General features: G+C 39.2%; 1 protein-coding gene across 11 annotated transcripts in view; it reads right to left on the reverse strand.

Annotated features, from left to right (window-relative positions):
• Positions 1 to 1,631: 1,631 nt before the first annotated feature.
• MED14 (mediator complex subunit 14) overlaps positions 1,632 to 19,119 on the reverse strand; it is an 86,362-nt gene continuing 68,874 nt past the window's right edge. For 8 of the 11 annotated variants that reach the window (XM_054676745.1, XM_054676744.1, XM_063804060.1 and 5 more), the window contains 8 exons: positions 18,971 to 19,102; positions 16,552 to 16,734; positions 15,169 to 15,404; positions 11,354 to 11,533; positions 11,153 to 11,260; positions 6,865 to 6,990; positions 6,294 to 6,486; positions 1,632 to 3,809 (listed from right to left, as the gene is read on the reverse strand). In XM_054676745.1, coding sequence (XP_054532720.1) covers positions 3,736 to 3,809; positions 6,294 to 6,486; positions 6,865 to 6,990; positions 11,153 to 11,260; positions 11,354 to 11,533; positions 15,169 to 15,404; positions 16,552 to 16,734; positions 18,971 to 19,102 — 1,232 coding nt within the window. In that variant the 3' untranslated portion in view covers positions 1,632 to 3,735. The remainder of the gene's footprint in view (positions 3,810 to 6,293; positions 6,487 to 6,864; positions 6,991 to 11,152; positions 11,261 to 11,353; positions 11,534 to 15,168; positions 15,405 to 16,551; positions 16,735 to 18,970; positions 19,103 to 19,119) is intronic. The other 3 variants (XM_054676746.1, XM_063804063.1, XM_063804058.1) reach the window with 1 other exon arrangement.

The raw sequence follows: 19,119 nt of genomic DNA on the forward strand, positions 1-19,119 counted from the left end.
CTAGAAGGGGGCGTTTGCCTGTTTAGGGCAACACATCACTTGGATTCTAGAAGGCTGCACACCTGAGCCAGATAAGGGCATCCTGAAGCACCTAGCAAAGGTTAGACGATAATTATCTAGTATTCTTGATTATATGATAATTAGTGCTCCTTGCACATGGAAGTCTGATTTAAGTTCCAAAGAAGTGCCACAAAGGTCAGAAGGCACTGGGATTGTCAACTCCAAGTGACAGGTCAGTTTTAGTTGTTTTTAATGAGCTTTCTGAGCTTGGAAAACATGTCAAAATTGTGTGTAGTTAAAAGCCTCTGAGGAAAGAGTCTAAACATTAAACCTTCCCGACTGTGGTTCACAGCAAAAATGTCCGGTGTTTAGGAGCACGAGCTCAGACTCAAACTGCCCCTTCTTAGCAGTTTGATCTTAAGCAACCTTAATTTGATCTCAGGCAAATTACATTTCTCTGGGCCTCCATTTACTCATTTTTAAGAAGAGGATATCAATAACCTACCACATTGGGTTGTTGTGAGGATTAAATACACATTGAAATATTAAGAAAATGCCTAGCACACAGTAAGCTCTCAGTAAATACTTGCTATTATTTTATATTGACCTAAATATGCCCTTTCATCAATCAGTTATATTCTTGGGCAAGGTATTTTAACAAATCACTGGCCACTTGGAAGTGGAGGCAACTTACAGAAAATTGTGAGCATACCATGGAGTTCCTGGAGTTGTGCAGCACAGTGCTGGTTGGCCTCTGCTAACTTTGTCTTAATAACCTCAATGCTAAATCCATCCTAAGTAAATTTAAATCACATCCTTAGACACACTGTCCATTCTCAAACCGAATGAAAAAAAAATTCCACAAGAAACAATGAAATACACATTAACATTTTCCCTCTATGTCCCTTGAATGTAAGTTCTCTTAAAATTTTCTGTATACTGATTTTATATCAAGAACACTTGGATGATAAATAAACATTAAGGTAAAATGTAATAGGCACTTCTTTTGGGGGGAAAAAACTACGAAAGGAACAACTTTTTATATTGAAATTGGATCAGAATCCAGGGTAGCAAAGTTATAACTTCTTGAAGTTATCAAATTAACCACAGTCCAAAGAATGGCTGTTAGTATCCTTTGGCTGAACAGATTACTGTGTTAATTAGAACACAGTTATTAGTGGTTCTTAAATTCAAAGTCATATAAATTTTACTTTATGCTTGCACTTAACTCACTCAGTTAATTTTCAAACATAAGGTTCGACTCCTGTTATTAGCGACTTGACACGTTCTGCTGAAGCTCTCACTTTTCTTCTAATTCTGAAAGTACTTTTATACATTCTGAAATGGCATTTCAGCAGATGGAAAAATGAAGGTGGCAAATCAGGACCAATTTCTTATTTCAAGGTTAAATTAATACTAAACCAGACTATTAATGAAAACATCTTCATCAAAATTAACTAGAGAGTTGGTAGTTCTCTGAAACTTTGTATAAATTTTATTTATTACTGTAAATACTAAAATCACATTGAAAACACCTTAAAGTTAAGTCCCAACCCGATTATTAGAGAAAATCACTTGGGCATCCAGTCCCCTTGATTGAACCCGGGTAACAAAAGAGGCAAAAGACATGATTTGTGATGAAACTTACTATTCAAATGCTAAATGTTTTCAAGCTTTAATAAGGTATATATCAATTCCAAGTACCAAGCATAATATAAAAATTCAAATTCATGGGTTTACTCTTAATAAGCATCAAAAGCAAATTTTGTGCACTGAATCCTATCTTACTCTTGATTGGCACAATGCATTCAGAGATGAGTTATAATTAGGAAAAAAGAGTGTCCACTGAATGCATCATGTGTAAAAATGCAATTAACATTTCAAAACCACATTAAAAGGGAAAATACCTAAAAAGTTAACTCTTAATAAAATTATTTGAAACAATATTATCCTGCAGATAAAAATACATTTCTTGTATATACATGTAGATTTCTACATGAAAGAAAAGATTCAGCTCCAAATAGAAAAGGGCTGACCCTTGATAAAGACATCTTAGATTGCCAAACTGATGTGATTACCACTGTAAGAACTAAAACCAGAAGGATAAAAAGGTTAAGTTAAAGGAAGGATAAAAGTTTAGTCAACTGCTCCTGAACAGTGGCAGAGTTGGGTGAGAAGTGGGAGATGAAGGCAGAAATAAGACAAAGAAGAAAGGCAAAGAAGGCCTCAACTCTGATTGAAAATGAGTGGAGAATCAAGCAAAGTTGAGAACAGATATGATATAGGTGCAGTGAGATACTTGAAACTAGAATTTGATAGTTGATAGTTATAGAAGCTCAATTAAATCATCTTGAAGTGGAATTAGACAAAGCATCTACATTTTAATAGAGAACCAGTATTACAGTGACCAGGTAACTCGGCATGGTATTATCACTTAAAAATTTTTCCTAAATACCGTGAAGTCGGTAGAAGACCATTGCATCAGACCATGTTCTTTGAAGCTTAAAAAAGTCCCTGACTGACTAGGAAAGACAGCACAGTGCTCCAAAAAGAAACCCTGCAGAGATGTATTAATACCAAAACGTCCATTTGACCCTGGACAGGCCCAGGATTCGGGATTCTTCACAATGAGGGGAATGGACCAGGTTTCTTCCAAGCAAAACATTCTATCGTTTTGTTGACAATGAATTAAATTGAAATTGTTTAGAACAATCCCAATTTTGGTGGGGAAGGAAAGGAGGATAAGTTAAGCAAGATAAAGAAAGCTCACAGAAACTTCATGCAGAGGTACAGCATTAAAGTTCTTTGTTTCCTAATTAATGTTGTATGCAGAAGTATTCTGTAAACTAAATTTTCCTGACAGAAAAGTTCCCACATCCTCAACAGATGAGAATGATTGCATTATTTGGGATCCTTGATCAATATTAACCACATACTGTCCCTTCTCAAAGACTAAGTTCCTTATTTTTCACCCAAATCCTATATATTGAAAGACAACCGAGGTGCTAAATGTTAACCACTAGTCAAGTTAGGAATGTCTGAAGAAAATATATTAACCTTGACATAAAGAAGATGTTTTTGGTCAAATTTCAGACATGTATTATTATAAATTAATAACTGGCTCCATCCACCAGGTTAAAGATGAAGGGAGGGCCTAAGATGTCTCTAGAGTTTATATACACACAAGTGAGTGTCACTGTTTTGTTTTGTTTTTGACCTAGTTTTATTAAATATTGCTTCCTTGGGGTGTGTTTATAACAACTCCCAGAACATTTCATGTAAGGATTCAAAGCGGTCATATTAAAATACAGCTTCAATATAAAGTTTATCACAGTTTTACAGTATTCAAAAATGACAGACCTGCCTTAAAAAACAAAACAAAAATCAAAAAAGGACTATTACACCCAAAACATAAGAAAACAATTAAATAAACAAGTTTGGCATTTTCATAACTTTATAGTATAAAACAGAATATTAAATTTATTACTGGCAAACGGACACTGATTTATTTCCTTTGAAATGTGTCCCATTTAAACACACTATACAAGTTCATTATACAAAAGATGGATGATCATTTTGATGAAAGAAGTGCACCCTGAAAATTTTTGCCAGTTTAGAATATTTAGCTCTTAAAGTTTTTAAAAAAAGTCCTTTTCCTTTTTTAAACTGAAGGCTGAATTCAGATTTTTTTTGTTGTCTCATCTGTCAGCCTTCCTGGTTTAAAAACAATAGTGTCTATGGACGCCCACCAGGGGGCAGTGTAAGATTAGCCATTAAATCACGAACAGCTGCAAATATTGTGCATTCACCTGCAACAGAGAAAAATGGTCATTAGCTATTCGCAACACAGGAAAGATGTTAACACACCGGTAAGGGAAGGGGTAATTAAATCTAAAATTAGTGAGAACTTTAAAGATCAAAATAAAAGACAATTTTAACTGCCCAGATTATTGGGGATTAAGCTGTGGTGTTAAGTATCAGATTATATTTGGTTTGGATTTTTTTTCTCAGGAGGAAACTTCAAGCAAGTCCCAGTTAGGTTTGTATTTAGGAAGATATGTCTAGAGTTTCTGTTTAGAAATACTGTAGCATTAGATAAGCCTTTGAAGTTGGGCTTTAAGGCTACTGAGTGCTTATAAGGGTATTTTGGATATCATTAAAACATCTAGTTTATATTTATGCATTAGTTACAACTTTGGTGGTATCTTTCAAACGTTGCATTAAAGGCCAGATAAAAATGTTTAGGACAGCGCTGTCCAATAGAACTTTTTGTGATGATGGAAATGTTGTATAAGTGTGCCATGGCTATTAAGCACTTGTAATATAGCTAGTGTGACTGAGGAACTGAATTTAAAGTTTTATTTAATTTTCATCAACTTAAATTTAAATAGCCACATGCTGGCTAGTGGCAGTTATACTGGACAGTGCATGTCTCTGACATCTATTGGAGTTTTCTCCCAAAATTCAAGGAAATGGTCAACTTCCAGAGTTCAACATTAAAATCAATTAAATACAAAAATGATTTTCTTAAAAGCACTTCATCAGAAGAGAAGTGATGGGTGTGGGAGGTGGGGTGGGAGACTGAAGTACGGTACACCAACAATCCAAAAACAGGATTTGTGGGTGGGGAGGGTGCTGGCGATTCATCCTGTCAACTTCTCCTTTGCTCAAAGAAACCAAATACTCTGCTTCTTGTAATTATTATAAGTATTTAAATATTATAAACCAAAAGCTGGATCCCTTCCTCTACAGCATGGTCTAACACTGTATACAGTGGCTGAAAGTGGGAGAACTGAAGACCTCATGTGAACCATGGCCTTTCAGCAAAGGGCAGGATGTGCAGTGATCCTGTGCACATGAGAAGGTACAGAAAGAAAAAGGAAATCCAAAGGTCTGCCCAGTCCAAGGGGGGAAAAAAATGAAAACACTTCCAAAATATCTCAATAATTTCTGAAAAGGAGAAGTATTGTTTTTTAAAAAACACATTTTCATTATTGATAGGCAAGAAAACTTGCTTGATCCCAATAGGATCAAAACATTTTCCTTTTAATTTTAAATTCCACAAGACATAATACATAAAAACACATAAGATAATGACAGCCATCTGCCTGTGAAGGAATGGTGTTTATTATCAAGGTTCTACTGGACTGTTACTTTGAGAATTCTGATAGCTTTAAACTTTGATTCTTGAGGACCTATTTTTAGCTGAAAGAAGAGAGAAGTCAAAGGATGAAAGCAGAAAATTGTAAGAAGTAGAAGAAGTATTACAACAAAAGAAGCACACCCTTCTCTACTGCCCAGTGTATTCCTTATACATTAAAGTGAGAACTCGCCTGCATATCCAATGTGGGGAAACAAATAGCTAAATATATCATTTCTCTCCTGATTCCTAGTTCTAGAAAACTTTGGACACTGTAGTACCTAAAAATGTTTCAGAGAACAACTTTCCCTCATTTAAAAACATAATTGTTATTTAACTATTCTAAACAGAGAGAGATACAGAGAACTTCCTTAATATTAGAAATAAGCAAATTTTAAATTTCCTTAATATTAGAAATGAGCAAAATGGAAGAAAAGTTCTCTTTGCTGAGCTTTGTATTTTGCAACCCCAAATTTAGCACTGCCAGGAGTTACGTGTTAAGTGAAGTCTACTCCAGTATTGCAGGGACCTTGTTTATCTTTCTAGAAACATTCTGGTTTCCTCGGAAATGTTCAGTTTGAGAGCTTCATTGTGCACATGGTGAAAAGGTTCACTTGCACCCACCTGACACTTATATAAGAAGCCCAAAAAAGCAGTAATGCCATTTGTATCAGCTTTTATTCTTCACAAAACATTTAGAAGATACAGAACTTTTAATAATATTCTTCTATTCGTGATTGAACCATGAAATATGAGAAACCAACATGCATTTCAACTTTGTGATGTACAGAGTGGCAGGTATTGATGGTAGGGCAGGAATTCACAGCCGTGGAAAATTCTATCATCCTAACCTAGGTCTTTGTGGCAATGTGTGCTATAAATACAAGCTTCTGGCATTAGCAACTGGGTCAGTCCCAATAGTAAATCACTAACAAAAAGTCCAGGCAGCAGAGAAATGGACAAAAATGAAGAACCAGTGAGAAAGGAAGAAAGCGACAGGCAGACATTAAGAGGGCCACGGCAACCAGACCTCTATTGCTATGACTGGGTGGTAGAGTAGGTAAGGAGGGAGAAGAGAAGAGGAGAAAGGGGTGTCTCTCAAAAGAACTTTTATAACATATATGCAATAAAATATTGTCTACTGGTCATGTACCTTGTCGTGGTGGATTCATCTCTGCAAACCTCTTCAGAATGTTGCTGACCATCATGGGAGCAGCAACAGAAGAGTTCTGCTGTCTGGGAATGTCTGCCTGCTGGGTTGTACCTGAAGCCATGTCATAAATGATTGGAACTATAATACTAACAGGTTCTTGGGGAGGGACCGATGTTTTCTGAGTTAGTTGAAGCTGTATACACACAACACACACAAAGAGAATAAAAACATCATAAAACATCTGTCTAAATGTATCAAAGGTACTATCATTTACTATACTTTCAGATTAAGATAAGCAAGCAAAAGAAAATTACACATGACAAGAAAAGTGACAAACAACTGAATATTATGGTTAAGATGCAACTGTGCTACACAATTACCTGGTTCAATAAATTTCTGTTTTATTACTAAAGGAACCAGGATGTCATGACATCTATGCTGACAATTAAGGAATCCTGGCCTCTATTTGGCAACAAGAGATAATTTATGCAGTTATCCAAAAGTTGCTCTATTATCACGTGGCATTTCCCTCAGAAGCTCTGTACATGCACACATGCTGGGTGGTACTTACAAAAAATAGCATTTTGGATTTCAGCACCACAGCAGGCGTCCCAGGAGGTGCAATCGGCGGCGCGCTGGGAGGGATCGTCAGGCAAAACTGAACATTCCATTTTAGCTGTGTTGCTTGGTCAGGGAACTATTTTGAGGGGGAAAAATCAAGATAAAGGCATATAAACATTTAAAATCATATTCTAGGTAGGAAAGTCTGAGAGGTTAGAATTTTGTTTCATACCCAATTATTAACAGAACATAAAGTTAATAACTGCACTTTTTCAAAACAAATACATACATGAAGTTGCTAACTGAAAAGTCAACTGTGGACTTATGTAAGATTTTCCCCTTCCTTCCCTCCCACTTCGTTAATTTCTAAGGCCTATGGATTCGGCTTCTGCAGGGTCTCTGACATCTGTTCCCTCCTCTCTATATTCATTGAGGCCACCATGTGCAGGGCTTTATTACTTCTCCTGTGCTCCCCTAACAGCTCTTTCCAGTGGCTGCCTCTTCCAGTCCATCCTCATACCACCATCAGATATAGGTCCTACAACATGGTTCCAGTCAAGCTCACAAATGTTCAGTGACATTTAGTGACACATGCTATCCCCCTACCACCCACAACTGAGGACCAACACCTAGCATTCAAGGCCCTTCTTAACTGTGCCAATCTAGACTTCCCAGTCCTGTTTCCAACTCTTTGCCTAAACAAACTAGTCAAACTGTGTGAAAGATTTTTAAATTATATCCATTGGTGCTTTTTTAGCCACATAAATATTTACTCCTTTAAAAATTCAAATGGATTTCTTTTTGACATAAATAATGTTTCCTACAGCCTATTAGATCAGAAGCCAAATGTTGAGACTATTAGCAAAAGAACACTGTTGCCCCAATATTTATAGTAAAACGCTAACTAAAAAAAGAGTGAGGTAATTGAAGTTACTCAAATCAACACTAGAAACATTAAAATGAAAAGACCACTGTAAGACTGAAAAAAATACATCAGCTGCCATCTGGATTCCATCCATATAACTACATACTTTCACAGTATAAATCTCCCCATACAGAGAAGATTGATTATATGATAAATGAGCATCTGAAAAAGTTGGATCCATACCTCCTCATATTTGACACCAAAACAAAGTGAGACCCTGTCTCAAAATAAATAAATAAAAATATATTTAAAAATTTAAATAATTAAAAAAAGGAATCCAAATGGTATTAGAAAAAAAACTTTGGGAGGATTATTTCAAAATCTGGGAGTGAGAAGAATCTAACAATGATACAAAATCAGGAAAACTTAAAAACCAATATTGATACATTTCACTATTTAAAAGAAAATTTTGCATAGCTAAACCTACCAAAAAGTCAAGTCAAAACACAAATGAAAAACGCGGAAAAAATATTTACAATGAATATCCCAAGGGGCTAACTTCGCTAATGTACATACCCAATTCCTACAAATCAAAAGACCTAAAAATCTACAAATTAGAAAGACCCAAAGTCTAAACGCTGATAAAACTGTTGACAAGGATGTGGGAAAAAGCCAGTACTCTCACTGCTGGTGGGAATATAAACTGGCATAACCTCTATGGAGAACAATTTGGCAAAATCTACCAAAATTACAATTACATATATCCTCCGACCCAACAATTCTACAGGTATACTGGCACATCCATAAAAAGGCTCTTTATTGTGGCACTGTTTGTAACAGCAAAATATCAGAAGAAACCAAAATGGCCAACAAGTTGGGACTACTCAGCAATTTTAATACATTCATCTAATGAAATACTAAGCTTTGTTAAACAACAGAAAACAAACACATCCTTCATATACTGATATGGAAATATCTCCAAGATTTGTTCAGTGAATAAAGCAAGATGCTCCTCCATTTCGAGCAATATGCCAGGTTAGATATCCTGGAAATCACATCCACCACAAACACTAAAAATACTGGGGGTGGAAAGGCATCTTTTTATTTTTTATTTTTTGAGACGGAGTCTTGCTCTGTCACCCAGGCTGGAGTGCAATGGTGTGATCTCGGCTCACTGCAGCCTCTGCCTTCTGGGTTCGAGCGATTCTCCTGCCTCAGCCTCCTGTGCAGCTGGGATTACAGGTGCCCGTCACCACACCTGGCTAATTCTTTGTATTTTTAGTAGAGATGGAGTTTCACCATGTTGGCCAGGATGGTCTCAAACTCCCAACCTCACGTGATCCACCCGCCTTGGCCTCCTAAAGTGCTGGGATTACAGGCATGAGCCCCCATGCCCAGCCAAAAGCCATCTTTTTAAATGCTATTATGCATTGAATTGCGCACCTGAAGAAGACATGAAGTCCTAACCCCCAGCACCCATGAACATGATCTTATCTGAAAACCAGGTCTTTGGAGATGTAATCAAATTAAGATGAGGTCATTAGAATGGTCCCTAATCCAATATGACTGTTGTCCTTTATAAGAAGAGAAGAGACACAGGCAGAGACACACACAGAGAGAACACCATGTGACGACAGAGGCAGAGGTTGCAGTAGCTAAGGAATACCAAAGACCGCTGGAACCACCTGAAGCTAAGAGAAACGCATGGAATAGATTCAACCCTAGGGTCTTCAGAGAGCATGGCCCCACTGACCCCTTGGTTTAGGATTTCTGGTCTCCAGAACCATGAGAGAATAAACTCCTATTGTTTTAAGCCACTCAGCTTTCCGTAATTTGTTGTGGCAGCCCTAAAAAACGAACACGAATGCAGACTGAGCTATGCAGAAACTAAGGGAAATCCCCCAAGGGCCAACAACAAACCAAGAACAGATATTCAGTGCTCTGAAGGCAGCTGCTGCCCACGGAGCATCTTGCTGTCTCTTACTTTGCACTTCGGATTGACTGATTGATTGATTTTTTTGGAGATGTAGTCTCACTTGGTCGTCCAGGTTGGAGTGCAGTGGCATGATCTCGGCTCACTGCAACCTCTGCCTCCTGGGTTCAGGCAATTCTCCTGCCTCAGCCTCCCAAGTAGTTGGGACTACAGGCTTGTGCCACCACGCCTGGCTAATTTTTTTGTATTTTTAGTAGAGACGAGGTTTCACCATGTTGCCCAAGCTGGTCTGGAACTCCTGAGCTCAGGAAATCGGCCCGCCTCAGCCTTCCAAAGTGCTAGGATTACAGGCGTGAGCCACCGTGCACGGCCTTTTTTTTGTGTGTGTGAGACAGTCTCACTCCATCACCCAAGCTGGAGTGCAGTGGCATGATCTCGGCTCACTGCAACCTCCGCCTCCCGGGTTCAAGCGATTTTTCTGCCTCAGCCTCCCAAGTAGCTGGGACTACAGGCTGTGCCACCATGCCTAGCTAATTTTTTAGTATTTTTAGTAGAGACAGGGTTTCACCACATTGCCCAGGCTGGTCTCGAGCTCCTGAGCTCAGGCAATCTGCCTGCCTCAGCCTCCCAAAGTACTAGGATTACAGGTATGAGCCACCGCACCCGGCCTGCACTTCAGTTTTAATAGCTATTCAGGACACAAAGTCTAGGACCAACAAAGCTGAGGAGTCAGATTTTTAAAAATTATATGTTATAAATTTATACATAAACCATCTCATAATAAAAATGGAAAAAAGTACAAAACAGGATGTGTAAATATCATTTCATTTAAAATATTTATAAGAAGGCCACGCACAGTGGCTCACACCTGTAATCCCAGCACTTTGGGAGGCCAAGGTGGGTGGATCACTTGAGACCTGAAGTCTGAGACCAGCCTGAGCAACACGGTGAAACTCCGTCTCTACAAAAAAAAAAAAAAAAAAAAAAAAAGCCAGGCGCGGTGGCGTGCACCTGTAGTCCCAACTACTCAGGAGGCTGAGGTGGGAGAATCACCTGAGCCCCAGAGGTCGAGGGTGCAGGGAACTGAGATCTCATCACTGCACTCCAGCCTGGGTATCGGAGTGAGATCCTGCCTCAATCAATCAAAAGTTTATGAGAGCAATGTTATTTGCTTTTATGAATGGACCATCTCTGGAAGGAGAGGCAAGCCATGGTAACTCTGGTTGGCCAGAAGACAGTTGGACAGGGATAGAGGGGACAGGGATAGCTAGACAGGAACTGATGGGAAATTTCTCACTATATTATCTTGTTTTAAATTCAAAAGATAAAACAGAATTGTGTTACCTATTCAAAGATAAATAAAATTTAAGTTAAAAATTAAGAATTTAAGAGAAAAATAGAAGAAACTACATAGATGGGTGAAAACCAATAAACACTGCTCCCACCAAGTCTAACCTCCTCAAACAAACCTTGCTAGAAATGTATATCTCTGTGACTTACCAGCTCCAGCTTCATAATGTGCACACAATCCCTGAGGATGTGTGTAGGAGCTCCTAATAGCTTGGTGAAGGCTATTAACGTATTAGCTTTAAATGGTGGTCCTGCAACCTACAGGGATAAATAAAGCAAGTTACTCTTCATTCTACATTAATGCTTCTGTTTCATTAATTATATTCAAATTATGCACTATTAAACACATACTCTTGTTTCAAAGAATTTCTCCAAAACTTGAAGTTCATCAGGTTTCCACTGTCCTGCATTTTCAGGTGTCACTTTTAGCTGCAGCGTTTGGTTGGTTTTGGGACTAAGGGCTACTCTGCATTTCAGTGCATCAGTCTTAAACATGATCACTCCGGGTTCATTAGAATTTATCAGCTGCAGCTACAAAACAAGGACACATCAAATTAACATGTAAGTCAAAGAGAAAATGAAGATGTTACTGAGAGAATTGTTCCAAAAGGAAAACCACTAAGTTGATATCTATTCCAAAACAAAGGCACCTACAGCATTGAGCATCAACTGCTGGCAACACTGCAAAAAGAGATGCGATCAGACATTATGTGCCTCTTGATGGAAGAACATAACTCTACCTATGAAGTATTCTTGCAAAACAACATAAAAAAACTTGAGCCTGAATTCATGCAGTAGTTTGATCCAGAGGACTGACCAATGTGATAGAAAACATAGGGATCAAAAAAATACTAAGTGATTCCGAATTGCATAAGGATGAAGGAGAACTAGATGGGGGAACCAAAAGTTTGAAGGGGACTTAGAAAAACTTATTTCGGTTCTGATTCAAAGTGTAAAAAATGAGACAACCTGGGAAATCTGGGTATTAACTAGATATGTGATACAGAAATTATTTTTTTTAGGTATGAGAATGGTGCAGGTTGTGTTTTTTGTTTTGTTTTGTTTTAAGAGTCTATACTTTTTAGAGACATATGCAAAAATTTTTATGCAAGAAATGTCTGAGATTTGCTGTGAAAATCTGGGGGGAGGAGTTCTAGATGAAACAATACTGATATTAGTTAACTGTTGGAGGTGGGTGGTGAGAGTACAGAAGTTCATTATACCATTCTACTTCTGTATATGCTGAACATTTTCCACAATTTTTTTTTTTTTTTTTTTTTTTTTTTTGAGACGGAGTCTCGCTCTGTCGCCCAGGCTGGAGTGCAGTGGCGCGATCTCGGCTCACTGCAAGCTCCGCCTCCCGGGTTCACGCCATTCTCCTGCCTCAGCCTCCCGAGTAGCTGGGACTACAGGCGCCCGCTACCACGCCCGGCTAATTTTTTTGTATTTTTAGTAGAGACGGGGTTTCACCATGTTAGCCAGGATGGTCTCGATCTCCTGACCTCGTGATCCGCCCACCTCGGCCTCCCAAAGTGCTGGGATTACAGGCGTGAGCCACCGCGCCCGGCCTGCACAATATTTTTTTTTAAAGTGGCACATTAGAAAAAAAGAAGACAGAGTACAATTACCAAAGGTTAGATCTGGATTAGGCTCTTATTCTAGCCCCGGGGGTTGACAAACTTTTTCTGTAAAGTGTTATATAGAAAAAGTTGCAGGTTTTATGCACTATATGGTCTCTGTCACAATTATTCAATGTTGTCATCACAGCTGAAAGCAGCTATAGACAATAAATAAATGAACAGGTGTGGCTGTGTTCCAATAAAACTTTATTTACAAAAACAGGTGGTAAGGACATAGCACCAGGGGCCGTAGTTTACTGACCCGTTTTAGCAGAGTATGTTGATTATGCAGCTGAGCAAAATGAGGCCAAAGAGCTGAAAGCTTACATAGATGGTAAGTGGCATAGCTGAGGCTAGATCCCGGGTCTGATGATTACCATTTTGAGTGCTATTTTAGTTTATTTTATTATTTTTCTTTCTTTTCTTTTGAATGCTAATTTATTCAAAAACGTTTCCCCACCAAATCTTAGTATGAAGGTTGCAAAATGGCTTTACACTAAACATGGAGTGAATATTTTAAACATTCACCATTTTTAATTCTTTTTTTATTTTTTGAGACGGAGTCTCGCTCTGTTGCCCAGGCTGGAGCGCAGTGTCACGATCTTGGCTCACTGCAACCTCTGCCTCCCAGGTTCAAGCGATTCTCCTGCCTCAGTCTCCCGAGTAGCTGGAATTACAGGCATGTGCCACCACACCCAGATAATTTTTGTTTTTTGTTTGTTTTGAGAGTCTCGCTCTGTCTGCTCAGGCTGGAGTACAGTGGCACGATCTCGGCTCACTGCAACCTCTGCCTCCCGGGTTCAAATGATTCTCATGCTTCAGCCACCCAAGTAGCTGCGATTACAGGCGTGCACCACCACACCCAGCTAATTTTTGTGTTTCCAGTAGAGATGGGATTTCACCATGTTGGCCAGGCTGGTCTCGAACTCCTGGGCTCAAGTGATCCGCCTGCCTCAGCCTCCCAAAGTACTGGGATTACAGGCATGAGCCACCGCGCCTGGCCTTGTATTTTCAGTAGAGATGGGGTGTCGCCATGTTGGCCAGGCTGGTCTCAAACTCCTGACCTCAAGTGATCCGCCCACCTCAGTCTCCCAAAGTGCTGGGATTACAGGCATGAGCCACTGTGCCCGGCCTAAACATTCACCATTTTGACTACCTCATTAGCACATGCATCTACCAATAATAACAGTAATTATAAATAATGAAAATGCCAAGACAGTATATTAAGGGCTTTACATGAAATATCTCAAATTCACACAACTGTTATCAGTTAGGTAAATACTATTATCTGAAGAAATTTGCCTAAGCACACATTAGCAGGTAGTATGGCTGGCTACAAACCCAGGCAGCCTGACTCTAGAACTGGTGCTCTCAATTATAAATTATCTCCTAAGGCTATCAGCATAGGATAAGTTAGAAGTCTCTTTTCTTCTTTTTTTTTTTAGAAGTCTTTTTTCTACAAGAGTTTTTAAAAATTCAATTGTTCATTTATTTATTTATTTATGAGACACAGTCTCACTCTGTTGCCCAGGCTGGAGTGCAGTGGCGCGATCTTGGCTCACTGCAACCTCCGCCTCCCAGGTTCAAGCAATTCTCCTGCCTCAACCTCCCATATAGCTGGGATTATAGGTGCGCACCACCATGCCAGGCTAATTTTTGTATTTTTTAGTAGACGACGGGGTTTCATCATGTTGCCCAGGCTGGTCTTGAACTCCTGACCTCAAGAGATCTGCCCACCTCAGCCTCTCAAAGTGCTGGGATTACAGGCGTGAGCCACCGTGCCCGTCCTGTTCACATATTTAAAAAGAAGCTTTTGTCCTTGTAACAATAAATAATTTTCTTCAAATTTTTTTTCTCTTTTTATTTTTTTAGAGACAGGGTCTCACTCGATCACCCAGGACAGAGTGCAGCAGCATGATCACAGCTCACTGTAACCTGGAACTCCTGGTCTCAAGCAATCCTCCTGCCTCAACCTCCCAAGTAGCTAGGACTACAGGTGCATGCCTGCTAATTTTTTAAATTTTTTGTAGAGAGAGGGTCTTGCTATATTGCCTAGGGTGGTCTGGAACTCTTGGGCTCAGTGATCCTCCTGCCTCAGCCTTCCAAAGTGCTGGGATTACAGGTATAAGCCACCACACCCAGCCAATTATTTTATTTCAATAAAGACTCAGAGTCAAAATCAGCCTCCCCGCACGGGCACTCCAGAAGGCAAATAATTACTGGTATGCTATTCTCTGCAAGGCCAGATCCTGTGCGCAGCGCTCCTGTGTGCTGCAGAAATCTATCTCCAGGTCCATGTTAGCCACACAACATAGAAGCCACAGCACAGCAAACTGTATAATGCAGAAATATGTTAACATAAGAATGGAAAAGAAAATAATGGAGTCCATTTTTAATGCCAGGTTAGGGTGAAAATCATAATTCTAACAAGCTTGTTAAAGGAGGGAAGGTGAAGGAATGTCACGTTAGTTCAGATCCTATCCTGCAGGACAATTTAGCATTTTACCCTTAACAATCACCACTTAGAAGGTCACTAGGTACCCATACCGTTTCTTGTTGAATAATTCTTTGAAGATGTCGTCTCATGATGACTGATCCAAGGAATCTCTCAAGTGGAGAACAAAGGTAACTACCTGCCAGGCCGGGCACAAGGCCTGGAGTTGGAGAGGGCAGCAGTAAAATGTTCAAGGCACTGTGAGTGAGGATGGTAGGTATGGATGCCGCCCAAGAGCGCTGAGGTAGTTTACGAGGTGGAGGCATGTTTGTTGGCATTGTTTGAGAACCTTTTGGGAAGGAAAACATGTTATGTCATTTACAAATACATACTATCTCATTGCTTCCTGTTTTGCTTTCATCATAAATCTTTGATGTTCTAAATCATTCTGTACTGTTTTAGTTACTCCTTGTGGTGTAACAATCATGTATTAACAACCTGTTAGCAAAAATGGCCACTATTTTTCTCCTTCTTATATCCAGGCCCCTTGCAATGTGACTTTGCAGCAACTCCTTTAAGGGGTGGACTCTATTTCTCCACCTGAAACCTGGCTGGCCTAGTGACTTGCTTCTGACCAACAGAATGTGGTGGAAGTGACACTGGGCTAGTTGTAGGCCTTAGCTTCTACTCCCTGCCTTAAAATCCTGTTGAGCCACCATGTGAACAAACCTCAGATCAAGTGTGAAACCACACAAAGCAGAGAGAAACCTTGCCATCTGAGGCCATCTAGTCCCAAACCAACCCAGCAGCTGACTACAGACACATGAGTGAGCTGCCCAGCAGAGTCTGAAAGAATCACTCAGCTGTGCTTAGTCTAAACTGCCAACCTGCAGAATTGTGAACCAATATATAACAATCATATATTGTTTTAAGCCACTAAATGTAGCAAAAGCTAACCAATAAATGTGTACAATTCTCTTCTCTGTTATTATGTGTGATATTGTGAAATATATATTTGGTCTTTGTCCTAGCTCCTGGCATACAAATCCTAAAATTTTTGGACTCTTCAAAGTGGTTAAGTGTCCTTTTGTATGCTAATGAGATGGCTGATGGCTGGCAGCCCCTAGGTAGCTTCAGGAAGGGGGCTGATCACAGGAAAGACACGGCAGGATTAGAGGGTTGGTAGTTTCAGCCCCACCCCCAAAGTTGATCACCAGTGGCCAGTCATTTAATCAATAATGCCTACGTGATGAAACTTCCGTAAAAACCCAAAAGGACAGTGTTTGGAGAACTTCCAGATAGCCAAACATGTGAAGGCTCACAGAGGGCATGGAAACTGCACTCCCCTTAAGCATCTCTTCATCTGCATCCTTTGTAATATCCTTTAAGTATCCTCTCTCAAAAAGTAGGTCATGACTTTCAAATGTGAGGATGCAACAAAATAGGTCACTTTGGGTTATACTAAAAAAGAACATAAAAATGTTGATGATACTCACTTGTTCCAGCTCGAGGGGAATGAGAAGCATCTGGAACCGGAGAATGTAGTGAGGGGTTGGCTGGTGACATTCCAGGCATGCGTGCTGCTGGTGAGGGGCCAGACACTTGAGGAGATCCTGGCCAGTTCCCTGCTCGTCCACTTGGTGACACCATAGTGTATGGGGAACTAGGGTCAAGAGTTCCTATAAAAAAGGTAAACAAATGATTCTCAAAACCTATATTTTAATAACTGAAAATTATTTGACAGCATTCAAATCTTTACACAGTAATAATTTTATTTTTTCTTCCAATAAGATGTTTCACTGAAGCTTGATGTGTGTTAACATGTCATGCCTGAATCTCTATTTTGTGTAAGGTACTTTTTAACATGATACAAAAATTAGAAAAATATAAAGCTTGAGAGAGGATAAAATTTACCTTCACACAAGCTTCAATGTATGTAATAGGTAACAATGTATGCTACTATATGCATTAAAATATTAAGCAAACAATCTCAGAGTTCCTTTAAAAGCAGAAATATTATATTTTTAAACCAACTTTGACAAACCATATTTTCATTCTACTCCAAGTAGAATGAGAAGGAAATTTTCCATATTCTTTATTTAGACTACGTTGACTAAGAAATGAACCAAGACTCAAGTTTTGAAAGCAGTGACTTCCTGAACAATTTGATATTTAAATTTCACCCTCCATTGGTATCTACGAAGATATTCAAAAATAAAAAATAAATAAATTTCATCCTCCAGATACCTTCAACATATTATTTATATCCCTCTGTAACCAAATGACAAACTGAAAAAATACTTTTACCATGTATATGTCAGAGAGTAAATGGTCTTTACTTAGGTCTTACAAATGGGCAAGAAAAAACACAAGAACATAGGCAAAGCATATATAACTGGGAGGTATAAAATAAGAAACACCAAAGACCGGCCAGGCACGGTGGCTCACACTTGTAATCCCAGCACTTTGGAAGGCTGAGGTGGGTGGATTGCTTGAGTCCAGGAGTTCGAGACCAGCCTGGGCAACACGGCAAAACCCCATCTCTACAAAAAAATACAAAAACTAGCCAGGCATGGTTGTGCACATCTGTAGTCCCAGCTACTTTGCTGGGGAGGAGGTTGAGGCAGGAGGATCACTTGAACTTGAGAAGCCGAGGTTGCAGTGCACTGAGACTGCACCACTGCACTCCAGCCTGGGTAACAGAGTGAGACTCTGTCTCAAAAAAACAAAACAAAACAAAGCAAAAACAAAAAAACCAAAGACCAACCAAAAAAGGTTCAATTTTCTTCACTAATAAAGAAATACATTAAACAATAAGATACCATTTTTCACCTATGAAAATGTCCAAGGTCTTTAAAATATGTAATACTCCCTGGCGATGATGCAGGATAACAGACATTCTTGTATGATGGCATGGGAAATGGTACAGCCTTTCAGATGAGCAGTTATATGTTTCGAAAGCTTTAGAATTTGTCAAATCCCTTGATACAACAATTCCACTTCTGGAACTTACTTAAGGAAATAATCATGGATATGAGCACAGATGGCACCATTTTTAATTGTGAAAAAATGGAAACATTCTAAACATGTAACAATAGGAGAGCAGTTAAGTCATGGTATGCCCAGACAAGCGGATATTATTACACCATATGGTATGATGATGTGGAGTTTTTAATGACAGAAATGTTCCCACAAATATTAATAGTAAAAACTAAAATCCAGGTGCTACACAGCTTAAAAACTGAGGAACCTGTTTATGTTCTATGGTATCATACTCATGATATATTAAGTGAAAAAAGGCACTGAACACTGTAAAGTATGCTGTCATGTGTGTAAAGGAGAGGGGAAAGAACACTTGCATGTATTTGCTTGTGTATGCATAAAACAGCTCTGCAAGAATATCTACATGTTTCTGGGAAGAGGAACTAGGTGGTTAGTGGAATAAAAAGGAAACCTTTCATTGACTACTTGTTCTATTTTTTATCTAGTTGAATCAATTCAAAATAAAATTTTGAGGTCAAAAGTTAAAAAATTCAAGTCTCAAAACAATTCATATGTTCGGGTACCCATTGTTGGGGGGCAAGGGCAGGTATTTGAGCGGGGAGACAAGCAGCTTGGTAGACAGCAAGTGAGAATAACAGAAACGTGAGAGGGCAGGCAAGCAGGGCATGTGTGACAGGAAGGGCAAGGCAGAGCAACGGAGACAGCAAGGGAGAGTCCAAGGCAGAGACAAACTCACTGGTCGTTACCTCTGTGTGGTGGGATTAGATAAATTTGATTTTCTTTTTGCTTGAGCAATATTTTTGCTACTTCCTCAATAAACAAGTATTAATTTTGCAATGAAAAAATTTACTCAACAAAAATTATTTTCACATCAAGCTCTTATGCTATATCGATTTCCATGTATGGACTCACCATGTGGACTAGCAAAACTGGCCCCTGGTCCTATTGAGATTCCATGCGAGGATGGGGGAGGAGTTGGAACAAATGACGCTGGTGATGGGGCTCTCAAAGCCCCACTGGGGGAGCTGGCAGCATGCAGATTTCCTAATAAAGGAAAATAA

Source organism: Pan troglodytes, chromosome X (assembly GCF_028858775.2).
Source record: "Pan troglodytes isolate AG18354 chromosome X, NHGRI_mPanTro3-v2.0_pri, whole genome shotgun sequence".
Lineage (NCBI taxonomy): Eukaryota > Metazoa > Chordata > Mammalia > Primates > Hominidae > Pan > Pan troglodytes.